The sequence below is a fragment of the Melospiza melodia genome, chromosome 7 (assembly GCF_035770615.1).
Source record: "Melospiza melodia melodia isolate bMelMel2 chromosome 7, bMelMel2.pri, whole genome shotgun sequence".
Taxonomy (NCBI): domain Eukaryota; kingdom Metazoa; phylum Chordata; class Aves; order Passeriformes; family Passerellidae; genus Melospiza; species Melospiza melodia.
Window position 1 is genome coordinate 26925040 of NC_086200.1, and position 18833 is coordinate 26943872.

The 18833-nt window shown below is 49.7% G+C and overlaps 1 protein-coding gene across 1 annotated transcript in view; it reads right to left on the minus strand.

The window, feature by feature from the left end:
* ATP8B3 (ATPase phospholipid transporting 8B3) overlaps window positions 1–18833 on the minus strand; it is a 33901-nt gene that overhangs the window by 1873 nt on the left and 13195 nt on the right. The window contains exons 11-26 of the mRNA XM_063161315.1: window positions 18099–18292; window positions 17162–17370; window positions 15028–15062; window positions 13764–13920; window positions 12968–13156; window positions 11347–11459; window positions 9909–10073; window positions 8388–8499; window positions 8061–8136; window positions 7534–7666; window positions 6854–7121; window positions 5832–6055; window positions 3577–3660; window positions 2521–2760; window positions 2191–2329; window positions 1146–1276 (exon numbers count right to left, since the gene is read on the minus strand). Coding sequence (XP_063017385.1) covers window positions 1146–1276; window positions 2191–2329; window positions 2521–2760; window positions 3577–3660; window positions 5832–6055; window positions 6854–7121; window positions 7534–7666; window positions 8061–8136; window positions 8388–8499; window positions 9909–10073; window positions 11347–11459; window positions 12968–13156; window positions 13764–13920; window positions 15028–15062; window positions 17162–17370; window positions 18099–18292 — 2469 coding nt within the window. The remainder of the gene's footprint in view (window positions 1–1145; window positions 1277–2190; window positions 2330–2520; window positions 2761–3576; window positions 3661–5831; window positions 6056–6853; window positions 7122–7533; window positions 7667–8060; window positions 8137–8387; window positions 8500–9908; window positions 10074–11346; window positions 11460–12967; window positions 13157–13763; window positions 13921–15027; window positions 15063–17161; window positions 17371–18098; window positions 18293–18833) is intronic.

The window sequence follows — 18833 nt, forward strand, 5'->3', positions numbered from 1 at the left end:
ATTTTCCATGGGGATTCTCCTGGGGATCTGCAAAGCTCCTCGAGCCCTGGAGCACAGTGTCAACCCCTGCTCCCACATGGGCTGTGGACACCTCCCAGGCAAGCCCTCAGCCCCAGGTGGGACACACGGTAGGCACAGGGACATCCTCCACTGATGCCTCAGGATTGAGCTTTTCTATTTTTCACATTCTGTGCTGCTTTAGTGGGTGGGTCTGGGATTCACATGAGGGGATGGTGAGCTCTGTGCACAGAGCAAGGAGACAAAACAATTCCTGCTCCAGCTGGGGACCAAGGACAAATGACCCAAATCTCAGGCTCAAGAGATTCATTCCACAAACAATGTGGAATGAAGAAAGAAAAACAAGAAGGATGGGACTGCATGGGCTGGGGCTGAAAGTGGACAATGAACTCCAATATGGAAATGGAGCAGAACTGATCAAAGTGAGAGACCCCGTGCCTGGTCTGCATTTCGAGACCATTTTGGGTTTTATCTTGGATGCAGCCCTGGCTGGTCTCTTGTGCTGCCCAAGGTGGATCCATTGAGGCCTTTTAATAAATCTCTACTTTATTCTTAACTCTGTCTGGTCTCTGGTCTAGCTCAGCCTTCACAAGGCATCCCCACCAGGACAGGGTTTGGATCCCAGCTCCACCACAACCTCCTTTTCCATGATGGGATGGGGGATGTAGGGACTCTCCCAGGGGGCTGCAAAGCTCACAAAGCCCTGGAGCACAATCTCAACCCCTGCTTCCACCTGGACTCTTCTGAAGGTACAACCCACAACCCCAGTGGGGGTAAGTTCCACCAAGGCTGGGGTGGCACCAGGACCTGCACCAGACCCCAGACCCTTCTGGAGGGTCCTGGAGGACAATTCCTCACTGCAACCAAAAGCAGACCCTCTCCAAGAGCTGGGTCAGGTGTCTTGGCCCAGACCTCCCAGCTGGGCCATGGAGCAATTTTGGGAGAGGCCCCTGGAGTTAGAGTTGGTGCCAGTGTCATGAAGGACCACCATGAGTGGGAGCACCAAGGAGAGGTGACATTTCCCAGCACTACAGCCCAGGCTTCCCTGGGGAACCTCCCCTTGCCATCACCCATCCCAGACACTGGTGGGAAGCAGGACCTGCGCTGCCAGTGCCCCCAGCCCTCACCTGCTGGGTGGTGGCTCTGCCCAGGGTGGCACGGACGGCGTGGACAGTGAGCGAGGGCAGGGTGTTGACCACCAGGGACAGCAGGACCACGAGCAGCACGTAGGGGTCAGTCAGGGCATTCCAGCTGGCATCTGCCAACACAGGGGAGATGTTTGGATAGGTGTTCCAGATTGCAAGGCAAGATGTACTCTATTACCATCTCTATGGCAGCTGTCTTTTGTCAAGTGGGCAGTTTTTCCTTATCTCTTCTACAATCACTCCTCCCTCAGGGCAAACATCTGCTGATAACAGCTGCTGAATGTCACTGCATGGCTGATAATAGCTACAGCATCCCATTGGGAGATGTGAGCCCAGTGGGAGGAGCCAAGCATTCCTACCAGGATATAATCTAGAGATTCTGGAACAACAGCACGGCTTCTCCACTGGATTCCCCAGAGGAACAGCAGCTGCCTCTTCCACTGGATCTTCAGAGGAAGAGACTGCACCTTTCTACAGGATCCCTGCTCCAGCAGAGCCACCCCTGACACTGCAGGAGGGCTGAGCCACAATTCCAATGGGACTGCTGCCAACAGCCTGACCCACAGGGTGTCAGGTTGTGTTCTGACTCTGTCAGTGTTGTTCTAGTTTACTGCATTGTTTATTTTATCCTTTTCTTTTCTTCCCTATTAAAGAACTGTTATTTCCTGCTCCCATATTTTTTGCATGAGAGCCCCTTAATTTAAAATTTATAGCAATTTAGAGGGATGGGGAGGGTTTGCATTCTCCATTTCAGGGGAGGCTCCTGCCTTCCTTAGCAGACACCTGGCTTTCCAAACCGAGACAGTAGGGAAGGTGGAGAGGGAACAGGGAACAAGTGCTGGGGACAGGCCCCCAGCCAGGAAGGTGCTGAGGGCTCTCAAAAGGAGATGGCACCTAAAGTGGAGTTAGAAGTCAAGGTAGAAGTTCAAGAAGTGGCAACAAGGAGATGATCTGCAGGGTGGGAAACAGCTCCTAGCACCAAGGCCAGGGAAGGGAAGGGCCGTGGGGATAACCCAGGGCACCTCACCTGGGAAGCGGAAGATGGCAGGGGCTATCCTGTAGGCATCAACAGTTTGGGTCAGGAAGGAGAAGAGGCAGAAGAGGAGCAGGCTGGCTGTGACCATCAGGAAGGACAGCACTGTCCAGTACTGAGTGTCCAGGACAATCTGTGGGGACAGAGCATCAGTCTCACCAGGGGCATGGTGACCCTCTTCCATCCAGCTGCTTTGTCCAAATCCCTTCTCCATCCCAGAGACAGCATCCCCCCAGCCATGAAGCCTCTGGGGACAATGCCAGAGCCCAGGGACCCTAAAGATCTGCTGTGGGGCAGGATGAGCAAGAGCAGATGAGTGCTCACCTCCACCAGGACCGACAGCAGCGCTGACAGGGCCACTGTGACTGAGAAGGACTCATAGTCACCCACAACCCTGGTGCCAACGTGGTCCTCAAAGGCCCAGAGGGTGATGTAGAAGCTGATGAGGGAGGTGCCCACCCCGTGCAGGAGGGTGACACCAAAAACACGGTAATTGAAGAGCTCGTCCTGCTGCCCGACCACGTAGAGCTCAGGGAACTCCAGGCTCTTCTTGGCACTCACATCCTGCTGGGAGAGCATCCCAGAGGGGATGCAGGGATTGGGGCAGGGAGGGAATCCCAGAGGGAATTAAGGGATTGGGGCAGGGAGAGCATCCCAGAGGATGCAGGGATTGAGAGAGGGAGGGAATTCCAGAGGGGATGCAGGGATTGGGGGAGGGAGGGAATCCCAGAGGGGATGCAGGGATTGGGAGAGGGAGGGAATCCCAGAGGGGATGCAGGGATTGGGGCAGGGATGGAATCCCAGAGGGAATGAAGGGATTTGGGCAGGAAGGGAATCCCCAAGAGGATGGAGGGATTGGGGCAGGAAAGGAATCCCAGAGGGAATGCAGGGACTGGGAGAGGGAGGGAATCCCAGAGGGGATGCAGGGATTGGGGCAGGGATGGAATCCCAGAGGGAATGCAGGGATTGGGAGAGGGAGGGAATCCCAGAGGGGATGCAGGGATTGGGGCAGGGATGGAATCTCAGAGGGGATGCAGGGATTGGGGGATGCAGGGATTGGGGCAGGGACAGCATCCCAGAGGGGATGCAGGGATTGGGGCAGGGAGGGAATCCCAGAGGGGCTGCAGGGACTGGGGGAGCAGGATGGGGCTGTGCCACCCCACACACCCTCTGGGAGAGCTGCACTGGGTCCCTCTGCCCCGTGGCTCTGGGGGGACTGGGGACAGGCACCCCAGGACTGAGGGTGAGCTCCAAATGCCCAGTGAGCTCCCAGTGCCCTGTGCTGGCACCAAGGGCTGTGGAGATGGGGGCAGTGACTACCAGGCTGGCTCCCAGCTGCTGAGGGTGGCACAGGGCTGGGTGAGCCCGGGGAAGCCATACCTGCTCAAAAAGGCCCACAGACAGCACGGGGTAGGCAGTGTAGAAAATATTGTAGAGTGCGAGGAACCAGCCCTCATACAGAGGCTAGAAGGGAACAGGGAGAAGCTGTGAGCTTGGAGGTGCTTTGGAAAGACTCACAGAGGATGTCCAGGCCCCAGGACACTCAGATCCAAGCATGGAAATCCCCTTGGACTTGCCCCATCCCCTGCATCAGCCCCACATTTTCTGTAGGGTCACGGTGCAGACAGAGATGGGGCTGGAGCTCCACATATTGCTGGTCAAGTCACACTTGATGATGGCCCTTGGGATCAAAGCTCCCATTTTAGAGGAAACCAGCTTAATGCACATGGCATCCTGCATCTGTCCAAGCCTGAACTGCAGCTCACAACTGTGAAAGAGGTTTTAGAGTGACTTCTGTGAGCCAGAGAGAAGTTTGATCAAAGGATCCATGTTTACCCCTAAAAGAATTTCCTACCAAGGTCATTGACATAGAAAGCCAGAAAGAAGGAAGGATAAATAAGAGAAACCTGCAACTGTCTACTCCAATAAGCACTTTGTTGGTCTTTCCTGACCAATGAGTAAAGTCTATACTTATGAGTCTTGTAAGAAGGTATAAAAAGCATGCATGCTATAATAAAAACAGGTTTAAAGCCTTCTGAAAATGGAGACAAATGTATTGTTTTTGTCTCAACTACAACACACAAGGAGATCCTAAGTTTCCCCAGGGTGCTTTCCCAATCCATCCAGGTGAAAAGCAGATAACCAGTGCAGATAACCAGTTGTGCCTCAGTCAGAATTTGGACATGGCAAAGGAGAAAAGGGCACCAAAGTGGTGATGTGGACACGTGTCCCCCAGGCAGCCCCAGGCACAATCCCTGCAGGGGATCCTGAGCAGGAGGGTGTAACTCTGGTGCAGAGACCTCCACTGGATGGACGTGACCCCTTGTCCTAGGGTGACATTATGATGCTTGTATCCCCATCCATGTGTTCTGTTTCTGCTGGATATCATGTTCTGTGCCTTCAAGACTGGCTCTGAAGAGCGAATGTTTTGTTTTGGTTTTGTTATCAGCTGCTCTGGGACACAGAGATGGGGCAGTACATGGTGCTGCTTTTGCTTTTTGCTTTGCGCTTGCTCTCGCTTCTGCTTTGCTCCTGCTTTGCTCCTGCTTTTTGCTTCTGCCCATTATTTAGTTTAGCTAAGCAGTCCAAATTTTCCCTGGACTGTTTTTCTTTCCCTTTCTTGGAATCACTCAAACCTGCTCCGGACTGGGACCTGGGAACACCGAGAGTTTGCACCTTGTGGCTGCAGCAGCTGCCCCAGCACCGGAGGGACTGAGAACAGAGCGACCACCCCCAAGAGAGACTTTCTGAATTTGTCATCTTTTTCAGAGTGGTGAAAGAGTGGTGTCATCTGGTATTGTTCATTTTGTGTGCTGGGGGCGCTTTGCCTGTTAAATAAACAGGTTCTTTCCACTTGTCTCCAAGGAATCCTTCCTGACCCAGTTGGGGCGAGGGGCCATGGGTGTTTGCTTTCTGGAGGGGCCCCCTTTTGGAGGTTTTCTCCCAAATTTGCCCATAACCAGGATGTTGGGGAAGATCACACAGGAAAACCTTATAAATATGATTGCCTGGCAAAAGATTTTGAGAATAGAGAAACTGTAAGTGAGATTGAAATGAAAGCAAGCTTTGAGATCCTTTAGTTACTGAACAATGGGAAAACAATGATGTGGCTGGCTGAAGGTAATCCCCTTTTGATGGAACAACACCCTCTGCTTGCAGACAGCTCCAAGGGTCTGAGCAGACCCTGCCAGCTTGGCAGAAGGGGCCCAAAGAGGAGTTTTTAGGGTTTAAAATGTAACACAGTATGGTAATGTAATGATTCTTATAGACTGTGTGTAAGTGCTATAGGATTTGTATATTGTACTAGATTGGTTAGTGAGAATCAGAATATTCAACACAGAAGATGATTTATTGTATTGTAACGGGAACTTTGCTCTCTTACCTCTTGCCTCTTAGCTCTTACTTTTCTATGCTCTTACCCCTTTTACTCTCTTACCCTCTCATCCTCTCTCCCACTCTCTTCTCTCAGCCCTGCTCTGAGCTGTGGCTGGCAGCTCCCAGCAGGGCCCTGCACCCAGGCCCTTTGCAATAAACCCCAAGGTCCACAACCATGCTGCAGAGATCTCTGGTCTCTGGCTGTCCCAACTGTGCTACCCCGCAGTGCTCCTACCCCAGGACACCCCTGCCCCCCTCACCTGTGCCGTGAATCCGCTGTGGAAAGCGAACCACACCTGGGCCAGGAGGCCGGCGAAGGTCTTGTAGAAGAAGCAGCGCAGGAACTTGCAGATGCGCAGGTAGTTCCAGCGGCCGTGCACCAGGAGCAGGCGCTGCAGGAAGGAGAACTGGGCCAGGGCGTAGTCACTGCACTGCACGGCCTGCAGCCCCTCCAGCCCGCTGATGCCCACCCCGATGTCCGCGGCTGCGGGTGGCAAACGCACACGGGGAGCTTTGGGGACAGCCGGGGGCTTGATGGCCCCATGGGTTGTTGTAGGGGGATACAGGATGGGTAAATGAAGGTGGTATAGAATGGAATCATATCCCCTGAAGAGTTGCAGCTGAGCCAATTACTAAAGATTAGGAGCAGGCCTGATGTTAACAGGCCACACCTGTAGCCAATAAGAAGCGTGTTATAAAAGAGTGGATTGGTGGGAACTGAGGTCGGTTGGCTACTGCGAGGACAAGGAAGAGTCAGTGCCTAGAGGAGCTGCCTACAAGAAACATCAAGGAGGGAAACTCTAGCAATATGGAACCCTTGCATTGTAGTGACAATAGAGCTCTTGCACTATAATGACAACAGGTTGTCCCCAGGAATGTGAATCCAGGAGTGACAGACAAAGGGAACAAGACTCTCTATGTCATGTCCTGGATATTCCAGGCGTGGTGTGAGAGCACAGCCCTGTGTCAGGGCTGCTGGGAGGGGTAGGGATGGCTCTGCCAGCTGCCCACGTTGGGATTTGAGGGTTCATCAAGGTTCATCCCAGGTGCCAAAAGCACCTTATCTTATCTTGGCTTATCTTATCAGCTTATCTTGGGCTGGTCCTGTCCTGTGCTTCTCACTACCCTCCCAGCACAGTAATGTGGGGAACAGGTTTGGGGCTTCCCCTCCCAGTTCCTCACCCCAAGGGGAGGGTGAGGTGGTGGGGATGACAAATGGGGCACCACCATCACCAGTGGGACACACCAACAGAGCCCCAACCTCCCCCTGCCTGAGCCTCACTTTTGATCATGTTGACGTCGTTGGCCCCGTCCCCAATGGCCAAGGTGACGGCCTTCTTGTGCTTCTTCACCAGCTGCACCATCAGGGCTTTCTGCTTGGGGGTCACCCTGCAGCAGATCACGGCCTGGCAGCTGGTGGCCAGGTCCACAAAGGCCTTCTCCACCAGAGCCCCCTGGTCCTGTGAGGCCTCGGCCCTGCCACAGCACAGCCACTGCCATGGCCACCCCTTCTTCTCCTTCAGCACCTCTCCTGTGTGCAGGATTCTGTCCTTGGGGAAGAGCACACGTGGCTGGGACCTCACTCAGAGACCTCAGATCCCTGCACTGCTCTCAAATGCCCCAAAAGAGTGAACTCTGGTTTTCCCCAAGCTCATCAGAGTGGGTGCTGTGACCATGAGCCCAGGATGTCCCAGTGTGACCACGAGACCTTGTGAAACCCACCCAGCCTGTGTCACCCCAGAGCACTGAGCAGCTTTGGCCAGAGCTCCCCAGGACCAAATGCTCAGTGCAAAGTTGTTCTCCTCCCCTCCCTTCCCCAGCCCCAAATGGGCTTCTCCCACCTTTTGGGCAGGAGGAGCACCATGTCCTGCCCGTGCTGGTGCCACCCAGGACTCTGATACTACCAGGGCAGGAACAACCATCAGGCAGGGAGCAGAGAACAGCATCCAGGTGCCACCTTACCAGGAAGTCCCCGCTGATGATGATGGCTCTCTTGTGGCATGGAGTCTCTGGGTGCTGCTGGGAGAGGCTGCATGGGGCATCCCCATGGCCACTGAGGTTGTTGTTGCTCTCCCAGTAAGCCTGGAGGATCTCACTGTGGGGGGAAGGGGGATTGGACATGAGCTGGGGACACTGGGAATGCTGGTGAGGCTTGGTCATCTCAAGGCTAGGGAGATGGCACTGTGGTGGGAACAGGAGGAACAAAGAGGAAGTTCACTCGTATCAGAAATCAGCCTGGTTTAGAGGCTGGAGAGAAGCTTAAATCCTTTCTGGGCAAAGCCTGCCAAGGAAGAGCGTGGGGTGGGAGAAGAAACAGGTGAGGAGGCTGGAAAAGCACCAGATGAAGTCCATGGACATCCAGGCTGGCACAGGGCAGGAGGAGCTCCTGTGGCTGAGCTGAGCTCTGCCCACCCTGCCCCAGCTCCTCTGCTGAGGGTGTCCCCAGAAGGGACAGCAATGTCCTGAGCCAGGAGGGGACGGTGTCTCACCTGACCTCCTTCTCCTCCAGGATCTCCATGTCGTCTGTCAGCAGCCTGCAGGCGTAGCCGATGTTCATGGCGGTCTCTGCAACACCCAGCCCTCAGTGCTCCATGGTGCTGCCCCCAGCCCAGGGCAGCCCCCAGCCCTCGGCTCCCAGAGCCCTTGGTGGGCAGCAGCTCCTTCCCCTGCCTCAGTTTCCCCTGGCAAGTGGGATGTGCTGCAAAGGGAGCAGCAGGACCAGTTCCTGCCCACTCCCAGTGGCTCTCCTCCTCTCTGGTCCTGGTCAGGGGAGAAGCTCAAATTTGTTGGGGGGTTCTGGGGGTGCCTCCACTGACCTTGTTTGTCTCCTGTCAGCACCCACACTTTGATGTTGCCCAGTTTCAGAAGCTGGATGGTCTCGGGGACCCCGTCTTGCAGCTTGTCCTCAATGGCTGTGGCCCCGAGCAGCTGGAGGGGGTGACTGGGTGTCATGACTGGTGTCATTCATTCCTTTCTAACCTTCTGATGGAATCCTTTCTCTCTATTTCTTTTAGTATCATTTTAGTATAACATTTCTAATATAATAGAATTGTAATGTAATGTAACATAATATAAATTATATATATCTTAATACAATATATCATATTATATTATATTATATTATATTATATTATATTATATTATATTATATTATATTATATTATATTATATTATATTATATTATATTATATTATATTATATTATATTATATTATATTATATTATATTATATTATATTATATTATATTATATCATATCATATCATATCATATCATATCATATCATATCATATTATATATAATAGATATTAGATATATTATTTGTATTATGTATTACATAATAACATAACATAATATAACGTGATATAATGTAATGTGATGTAATGTGATAATATAATATATTGTAATGCAATGATGTAATGTAATATAATTATGTAATGTAACATAATGTAATATGATATAATATGATGTAATATAATATAGATTATACATACTTTTATAATATTAAATATGTTATATCTAATAGATATTATATATATTATTTATATATTATATAACACAATATAACACTATAATATAATGTAACGTAATAATATAATGTAATGTAATACAATATGATATTATGTAATGTAATATGTGATGTGATTAATATAATATAATATAATATAATATAATATAATATAATATAATATAATATAATATAATATAATTAATTCCTTTCTAATCTTCTGATGAAATCCTTTCTTTCTATTTCTTTTAGTATAATTTTAGTATAACATTTTTAATATAATATAATTAATATAATGTAACGGAATATAATATAATGGAATATAACATAGTGTGATGTAATGTAATATATTATATTATATTATATTATATTATATTATATTATATTATATTATATTATATTATATTATATTATATTATATTATATTATATTATATTATATTATATTATATTATATTATATTATATTATATTATATTATATTATATTATATTATATTATATTATATTATATTATATTATATTATATTATATTATGTTATGTTATATTATGTTATGTTATGTTATGTTATATTATTTATATAATATAAATATATAAGATCTTTATATAATATATAAATATTAATAATAATATTTTTGTTTATATAATATAAATATATCTTTATATAATATATAACTAATATAATATAGTATAACCATAACATAATATAATATAACATTACGTGATATAATGTAATAGAATAGAATAATAAATCAACCTTCTGAAACATAACATCAAAATTCTCATCTCTTCCCTCATCCTGGGTACCCCTCAAACACCGGCCCATGTCCCACCTGCAGGTTCTGCTCCATCTCCTCGTAGAGCCTGTCCAGCTCCCGGGCTCGGTCGCCCAGCAGCGCCGCGGCCTCGCGGTGCCTCCGGCCCCAGGTGCGGAACTCGGCCTCGCTTACCTCCCGGCTGGCCACGCACAGCGTCCGCAGCGTCTCCTCCGCGAAGCGCTGCGGGGAGAGACATCAGCACCCTCCTCCCACAGGGGTGGGTGGCAAAGCTGTCCTTGGGCCCCTCAAACAGGAAAGGGAGACCCAGAAGTTTCTCTCCTGGATTAGGTGGAAAAGGCGCCTCATAGGATGTGGGGGACTTCACCTCAAACTTAAGGATAGCTAATTGGGAGCCAAAAAGTCCCTCCTAAACAATTTACTAGAAAAAGAAGTGAACTAAGAACCTCTGACACCTGGCTCACCTTTCCTCTGTTTGTTATTTTGCCTTTTATTAAACCTTTTTGTTTCCAACACTGCAACAGAAGCCATCCTGCTGATTTTTATGCTTCCAAGGGTAGCTGAGCTATCTTGGGTGTGTTATAGACTCTGAGAGCTTATGAGACCTGGCTTGAGGAGGCTCCTGTAACATCCTCCCTCCCCAGGAGATTGTGGGAAATTATATGAAAAGTAGAAAGTAAGGACGAATAGAACAATGGTCTGTGTATTAACACTTGGCTAGAATAACTCCCTAAGCTACAGAAAAGTATATCTAGTATACACTAAAAGTATATATTATAAAAGTATGTCTAGTGAGACATTAGGGAGTTCTAAGCTTAATAATGGAGCTCTGTGCATTGTATCTTAAGGTTTACAGGCAGGTATTGTATTCGAAATAAGCAAGCATTGTTTTAACCAAAGGTACGTGTGCTCACAGTGGTTGGATGGCACTACTGCCAATATGCTTTTGCTTTGTGTGATTGGTCAAAAAACTTTAAAAGTGAGTTGTAACATTAAGTTCTTTGCTGTTGGGGATGTGAGCTGATGGCATCTTCCCATTGTCATAACCATGTAATGAGACTGATGCTGGAAAATCAAACAGCTTGAGATGCGTTCCTCAGCAGTCCAATCCTGTTTGTGATTTGTACATAGACCCCCAAATGGCAATAGAGAGGGCCAGGAAACTCTCACAGGACCAGGACATCACCCCAGGCCAGCCATGGGCACAGCCAGAGACACTCCAGGACCTGAGCATCTCCCTCCAGGCTCCAACTCCTCCCATCCTCCAGCATCCCCCTGAGCATCCCTGGATGCGGCTGCTCCCTGCAGAACACCGAAGGTGGAATCCATTCCCTCTCACCCCCTGTCCCACATGCAGGTGAGGCTCCTAGAGCAGAAGGCAGAACCAAAACCCCTTAGGCAGAGGGAGGAAGAGAACGGGGCATGGACTGCAGGACACCCAGCCCAAAGCCAGCAGGAGGCAGAGCAGCGCTGTCACCCCAGAGGTGGCACTCACATCCAGAGCGCTCTCGGTGAGGCTCTCCCGGGGCCCGCGGCTCCGCAGCCTCTCCAGGATGACGGTGTCGGCGCCCTTGGTGTAGAGCCGGATGGTGCCCTGGGGGTCTCGCACTGCCAGGGAGGGGAGGACACCTTAGGGCCCCTCAGAGGTGGCTCCCGTTCATTGCTGTCCCTGCACGGCGGCCACACTGGCCATGCTGGCCCCCAGAGGGCTCCATGGTGCTTTTCCATCTGTGGCCATGGGGAGCATAGGGGTATCCCTGTCGCAGACATCTTTTTGTGAAAAGTCCTTTCCTTAGGATTTTTCCTCCTGAGAAGCTGAGAGGCCTCAGGAACAAAATGTAAACATTGAATATCTGCTGCTGTGGAATGCAACAGGTGCATCTGTGATTGGTCTCATTGAGTTGTTTGTAATTAGTGGCCAATCACAGCCCAGCTGACTTAGACTCTCTGTCTGACCCACAAACATTTGTGATCATTCCTATCTATTCTTAGCTTTGCTAGCCTTGTGATGAAACCTTTTCTTCTATTCTTTTAGTATAGTTTTAATGTAATATATATCAAAAAATAATAAAGCAAGCCTTCTGAAACATGGAGTCAGATCTTCATCTCTTCCCTCATCCAAGAACCCCTGTGAACACGGTCACATATCCCCAAATCTGCACCACCACGGGGCAGAATCAGGGACTGTCAGTTCCTCACCCAACTCCTCTGAGCCCTGGATTTACTTCTTCTCTCTTGGCTGCTCAAACCCTTCTTGGCTGCCATGACCAAGGTGAGCAAACCCACAGGGATGACCAGGATGACCCTCAGGAGCCAGCTGTGGATTTACTGATGTCAGAGCTCAGTGCGTCCCTCCAGGGGTCCAGAGTTGCTGGGACCCCATCATGGGGCTTGGACACCCTGGCACGCAGCCCAGAACACCTGGGGATTTGATTTTGACCCCTGGAGCAAGTCACCTTTGTATGAGGAACTGAAATTCACAGAGGTTTGAATGGTGTAGTAACAAAATGATCACAGGGTGAAAATGTAGATTTTAGGATTTTTGGTATGGGGGTTATGGGGACAAGATGGAGGAATTTGGGCGTGTCCAGCCTTTCTTCTTCTTCTTCTCTATCTCCATTTTCTGCAGTGATGTTGGCACTTTGGGATTGGTTTAGAGTAGAAGCTCACTGTCTAACATGGGTGATGGGTATTGGGAATTAAGTGTAAATATGTTATATGTAGTTTGTAGTATAAAAGGACAACACAGAGAGTCCCTGTGGCTGCCCTGCTGAGCAGATCTCGACTGGGCAGAAAGAAAATATTATAGATAAGAATTAATAAACAACCTCAAGACAGAAAAGTGAAGAGTCCAGACTCGTTCTTCAGCCGTGCGGGCCGAAGCAGAGACACCCTGCACATCTCGGGGCAGCAGTTAACAACCAAAAACCCGAGATACTTCCTCTCTCTTGGCTGCTCAAACCCTTCTTGGCTGCCCTGACCGAGGTGAGCAGATCCACAGGGATGACCAGGATGACCCCCAGGAGCCGGCTGTGGCCACCTGCAGCCATGCCAGTGCCATCCCTTGTGGGGCTGAGCACAGAAGGGACTGGGACAGCCCACCCCACCCCACTCACCCAGGACAGACATCCTCTTGCGGTCGCTGTTGAAGTCCAGCATGGCCAGCAGCTTGTAGGTCCTGGTCCTGCCCAGCTCCCTGATGGTGATGGAGTCCTGAGTCCGGCCCAGGAAAACATAGCCCAAGCTCCTGGCTGCCAACACCAGCGCTTCCTCATCAGGGGAGGCTGCCTGGTAAACCAGCTGGTCTGCAGGGGAGGAGGAGGAGGATCACACACAGACACTCCCAGCAAACCCCACTGGGACAGCTGCAGTGCCCTGTTCTTGCCCATCTGTGACTCCCTGAGCTGCCAGGCTGGGAAAGCCCAGCCCTGCTTGTCTGATCTGGAGAGGGACAAGGGATGGAGGGACAGGACACAGGGAATGGCTCCCACTGCCAGAGGGCAGAGCTGGATGGGAGATTGGGCAGGAATTGTGGAATCCATCCCTGGAATGGATTTCCCAGAGCAGCTGGGGCTGCCCCTGGATCCCCGGCAGTGCCCAAGGCCAGGCTGGGCAGGGCCTGGAGCAGCCTGGGACAGTGGAAGGTGTCCCTACCATGGCAGGGGTGGCACTGGATGAGTTTTGAGGACCCTCCCAACCTCAACCATTCTGGATTCTATGCTCCCAGACAGAATTATCCCCCTTGTGCTTCTGTTCCCACCCATGAGCTCTGAAACTCCCCCAAACACAAACCCATGGCACAGGGACAGTGGCAGAGCCCCCCATGGGCTCTCCCACCCCACAGCTGAGCTTTGCTGGGTTCTCCCAAACCCCACCACGGCCCCAGAGCCCCGAGGGGCAGCTCAAACCCACCGCCCCTGTCCTCCACCATGACGGTGTGGCAGAGGGCCAGCAGCCTCAGGAACTCCCTCAGCACGGGGTCATTGTCCCTCTGGGCGGCTTCCAGCAGCGTCACATCGCAAACACCCGACTTCTGCTCCCCAGGGTGCTCCCAGCTCAGCCCCAAGCCCTGCAGGAGGCACAGGCAGGATGCAGGAACCCAGTGGGGCTGAGCACAGGGCTCTGTGTCCCCAGGAGCACCGGGATGTGACACAGCAGCACTCCAGTGTTCTTCTGTCTTGGGTTGCAAATGGGGATGTGTGCTCTATTCTATCTGTGGAGCAGTTCTGTTGTTCTGTTCATGGGGCAGTTTTCTTTATCTCTCCCACAGCCAACCCTCCCTCCAGGAGATCTCTGCTGTCCATGGCCACTGAGTGTCCCTGCAGGGCTGATCCAATCCCAGCATCCCATGGGGAGATGCTCCGCCCAGGGGAGGAGCCAAGCATTCCTACCTGGGCACAATCTGAGCCTGGCACAGCACAGCAGCCTTTGCCCCCTGCCCTGCCAGAGGAGCAGCTTTCTGCTGCCCTGCATGGCCAGAGGGAGCCCAGGCCCATCTGCAGCAGCCCTGGAGCTGCAGAGGAAAACTCCCCCCTTGTGCAGGATCCCTGCTGCAGCAGAGCCACAGCTGGCACTGCAGGAGGGCTGAGCCCCCGTGGCATGGGGCTGGGACACCGCCCTGGCACACAGGGGTTCAGGTCTATTCTGACTCTGTCAGTAGGTTATTTTGTTTGTACTATTGCATTTGTATTTTCAGTTTTCCTAGTAAAGAACTGTTATTCTTATTCCCATATCTTTGCCTGAGGGCCCCTAATTTCAAAATTATAATAATTTAGAGGTTGCGGGTTTACATTTTCCATTTCAAGGGAGGCTCCTGCCTTCCTTAGCACACACCACTTTTCAAACCCAGACACCTTCTAAGGTCTCCCTGTCAGTCTGAGACCCCCAGGGCACAGACCCAGGCTGGAGCTGAGCTTTGCTCTGTGCTGTCCACACCAAGGGGGTGAGTGTAAAACAGCTGGGAGTGAAAAAACCCTAAAAATCAGAACTGCATCCTTTTATAACCCCATTTCCCGTGTCCTGAATGACAAACTCACCAGACCCCTCTGAGAGCCTGGACCTCTCAGAGCTCCTCAGCACCAGCCTGTCCCTGGTGTCACCGGTGTCACCAATGTCTCCAGTGGCACCAGTGGCACCAGTGACAGCCCCATGGCACGTGGCAGGGGGGTTTACTCACCTGTGGCTGTTTGTTCTCATGGCCTGTGCCTGAACCTGCCAAAATAAAAATAATCCCATTAATAGAGGGCTGGCAGGAGGCTTGAAGCAGCTTCACTGGAGAGGCTCCTGCTGGAGAAAAATCCAGTAAAAAACCAAAAACCTGAGCATCTGCTCAGGGTCAGACTCCACTGGGATATCCTCACTTTTTTGGCTTTTTGTTCAGATTTTCACCATGATTTTAATGGTAAAAATTCAGGTTTACTTTCAGCTGCATTTCCTGGAAGATTCTGCATTTGGCTGAAGCCTGCTGGGATTAGGGTGATGCTGCTCCACAGGGGTGGGATGTGCTACACCAGGCAGGGAAAATTTGGTTTATTCCTGCCTAAAAGCTTTGCCAGGGTTTTTTGGCCTTCCTTTTTGCTTTTATCCGTGTCCATTTGTCCCAAGCACATGATACCTGCCTCAGGAAAGCAGTTCTTCATGCTAAAGCTTGGTCCTGCCCTCCTCATTAAATGTCACTAATTAAGCATCATGACGGCTCCCAAAGTAAGCCAAGAGCTGCAGAAAGTGCAGCAATGAGAAGAGGGAGGACTTAGCAATTTTCAAGGCTTTATGGGGAAAACTGAGCAGAATCATTAAAAAGAATGAAATTTTAAATGTACACAAAAGGTTTAAAAAACAAAAAACCCCAATCAGACTAATAAACTAAAAAACCCAACACAGAGCAATTACATACATTCACTCTAATTGAACAGCTTAAGGACAATGATAATTTTATAACAAAATAAAAAATAAAAACTTCCAAAAAAAAACTTAATACAAAAATAAAATGCACAAACACTAAATAAAAAATAATGAACTTATTTCTATAATTATGAAAAAAATACCTTAAATTAATTAAAAGCTATATTAACAAAATTATAAAAAATAGAATATAAAAATATAATTATATAAAATAAAGCTAAAATTAAAATTAAACTAAAATGAACTAAAAATTAATTAAACTAAAACTAAGGTAAAAACTTACTAAAACTAAAACTAAAATTTATAATAAAAGCATATATAAACATACTACAAAACCCCATTAAACAAAAATATCCACAATGCAACAAAATTATATAAATATAATAAATTTTAAGAAACCAAAATAAACCTCATAATAACTATCTATTAAATTAAAAAATTATGTATTGCCTTATAACAAAAAACTTATAACTACTTTAAACTATTGCCAACTACTTCCTCCTTTAAAATCTCATGACGTCTAAAACTAATATTTATCTAAATAAGAAATCATTCTTAACCCAACAATAATCCCATTCCTTCATTAAAAACAACAATTGTCTTGGGCTGGAAGATGTTAGTGGGGGTGTGTGTTCTATTGCCATCTGTCAGAGCTGGGGCAGTTCTCTGCTGTTCCTGGGGCAGTTTTTCCTTTATCTCTCCCACAGCCAACCCTCCCTGCAGGAGATCTCTGCTGTCCATGGCCACTGAGTGTCCCTGCAGGGCTGATCCAATCCCAGCATCCCACGGGGAGATGCTCCGCCCAGGGGAGGAGCCAAGCATTCCTACCTGGGCACAATCTGATGTTTGGGACACCAGCACAGCCTTTCCACTGCATTCCCAGAGAGCAGCTGCCTTTTCCACTGGATCTTCAGAGGAAAACTCCACCCTGCTGCAGCAGAGCCACAGCTGGCACTGCAGGAGGGCTGAGCCCCCATGGGATGGGGCTGGGACACCACCCTGACACACACGGGGCAGGGCATGCTCTGACTCTGTCAGTGTTTTGGTTTGGTTTTTTTTTGTTGTTCTATTGCATTTGTATTTTTAATTTTCCTAATAAAGAACTGTTATTCCTGCTCCCATATCTTTGCCTGAGAGCATTTTAATTTCAAAATTATAATAATTCATAGGGAGGGGGTTTACATTCTCTATTCCAAGAGAGGCTTCTGCCTTCCTTAGCACACACCTGTCTGTTCAAACCCAGACACAATAATAAATGCTGCACCTGCAAAGCCCCAAAAACGTGGGAGATGAGAACAAGGAGAATTCCTACCAACACCAATCCTCCTGTCCCAAGCACTCAGCACGGATGGAAAGAACCAGCTCCAGGTTCATCTGAGCCCCTACAAACCAATCCCAGCCCAAGTTACCATAGATGGTCCCGTTGACACAGCATTTCTTGAAGCTCATGATGTTCTGGGTCAGGGTGCCCGTCTTGTCTGAGAAGATGTACTGGATCTGGCCCAGCTGGTCGCTGAGGCTGGTGCTCCTGGCCTCAGCTGGGATGTCCTTGGCACCATAATACATCTCCAGATCCCAGTTGATGAAACAGCTGTTCACCAGGTAGATGAATTCGAACCTAGGGAGTGCAGGAGGAGAAAACAGGGAGGAGGAGGTGGTGTTCCTCAGAGCCCAGGGTGCTGGGGAGCTGAGACAGGAAGGGAAGGCAGAGGGACATCCCCATTGGGATCCTACTGCTCTGCTGAAGGGACGCAATTCCAGAGGGTTTTCATCACCCACTGGGTCCCCTCTAGAATTCTGGCCTTTGCTGAGCTAATTCACAGATCTGCAGGTCCAGTGAAGGGCCCAAAATTTGGAAACAACTTTTTCCAACATAAATTGTGATTGCTGGCTGCACAGAGCAGCTGTGCCCTTCTCCTCCTCATCCATTTTTCTCCCCATCCCTTCCATAGGAAGCCCAGGAATATCTCAGACCCTGCATCCAGGCAGCTGCACCTTCCTCAGAGCCATCCTCAGCCTGCCCACAATTCCCAGTATCCCATCCAGCCCTGCCCTCTGGCAGTGGAAACCATTCCCTGTGTCCTGTCCCTCCATCCCTCACCAGGGATGCCCAGGGTCACATCCCTGTTCTGCTTTTGCCCTGGGAAGATCTGAAACCACACCTTTGGTGTTTGTAGGACACACACCCCATCCACCCTTCCCCTCTGCTGGCTAAGGGAGCACCTGAGAATGACCTGGGCCACACCTGGATCTTCATTTTGGGGCTGTGACCCAAGCTCCAGGTGAGGAACAAGGACAGGGGGTGGGTGCTGGGCCCTGGTCCCCACCAAGCTCCGTGGTCCTTACGTGATGTACATGGACATGGGGATGATGATGCTCAGGATGATGGTGAAGCCCCAGAAGTTGAGGAAGGCCTGGTGGGCAGGGCTGGTGTGCTGGTAGAGGGCAGCCAGGTAGCTGTGCTTCTCCTGGAATGTCCTGGCCCAGAACCCTGAGGCCACAGCCAGGCCCAGGGATGTCGCCAACAGCAACAGGAAGATCTGGGGTAGGAAACCAGCATGAGAAGGTTCCAAGATGAGAAATCCCCACAGAGCCCACCAAAATCTTCTCTAGAAGGCTCCAGGGAGAGCTCAGAGCCCCTTTTGGGGCCTGAAGGGGCTCCAGGAGAGCTGCAGAGGGACTGGGGACAAGGCCTGCAGGGACAGGACACAGGGAATGGCTCCCACTGCCACAGGGCAGGGCTGGGTGGGAGATTGGGAATCAGGAATTGTGGAATCCATCCCTGGAATGGATTTCCCAGAGCAGCTGGGGCTGCCCCTGGATCCCTGGCAGTGCCCAAGGCCAGGCTGGATGGGGCATGGAGTAATTTGAAGGTGTCTCTGCCATGGCAGGGGTGGGACTGGATGAGCTTTAAGGTCCCTCCCAACCCAAACCATTCTGGGATTCTCTAAACATGTTAAACTCAAGATATTTTGCCCCAAATCTTGCAAGATGAAGAAAAGCAGCACCACCCAAGCAAGAGGCCTCTCATGAGGAGCCCTGAGGGTCACCCCAGCAGCAGGGCAGAGGTATTGGTCCCAC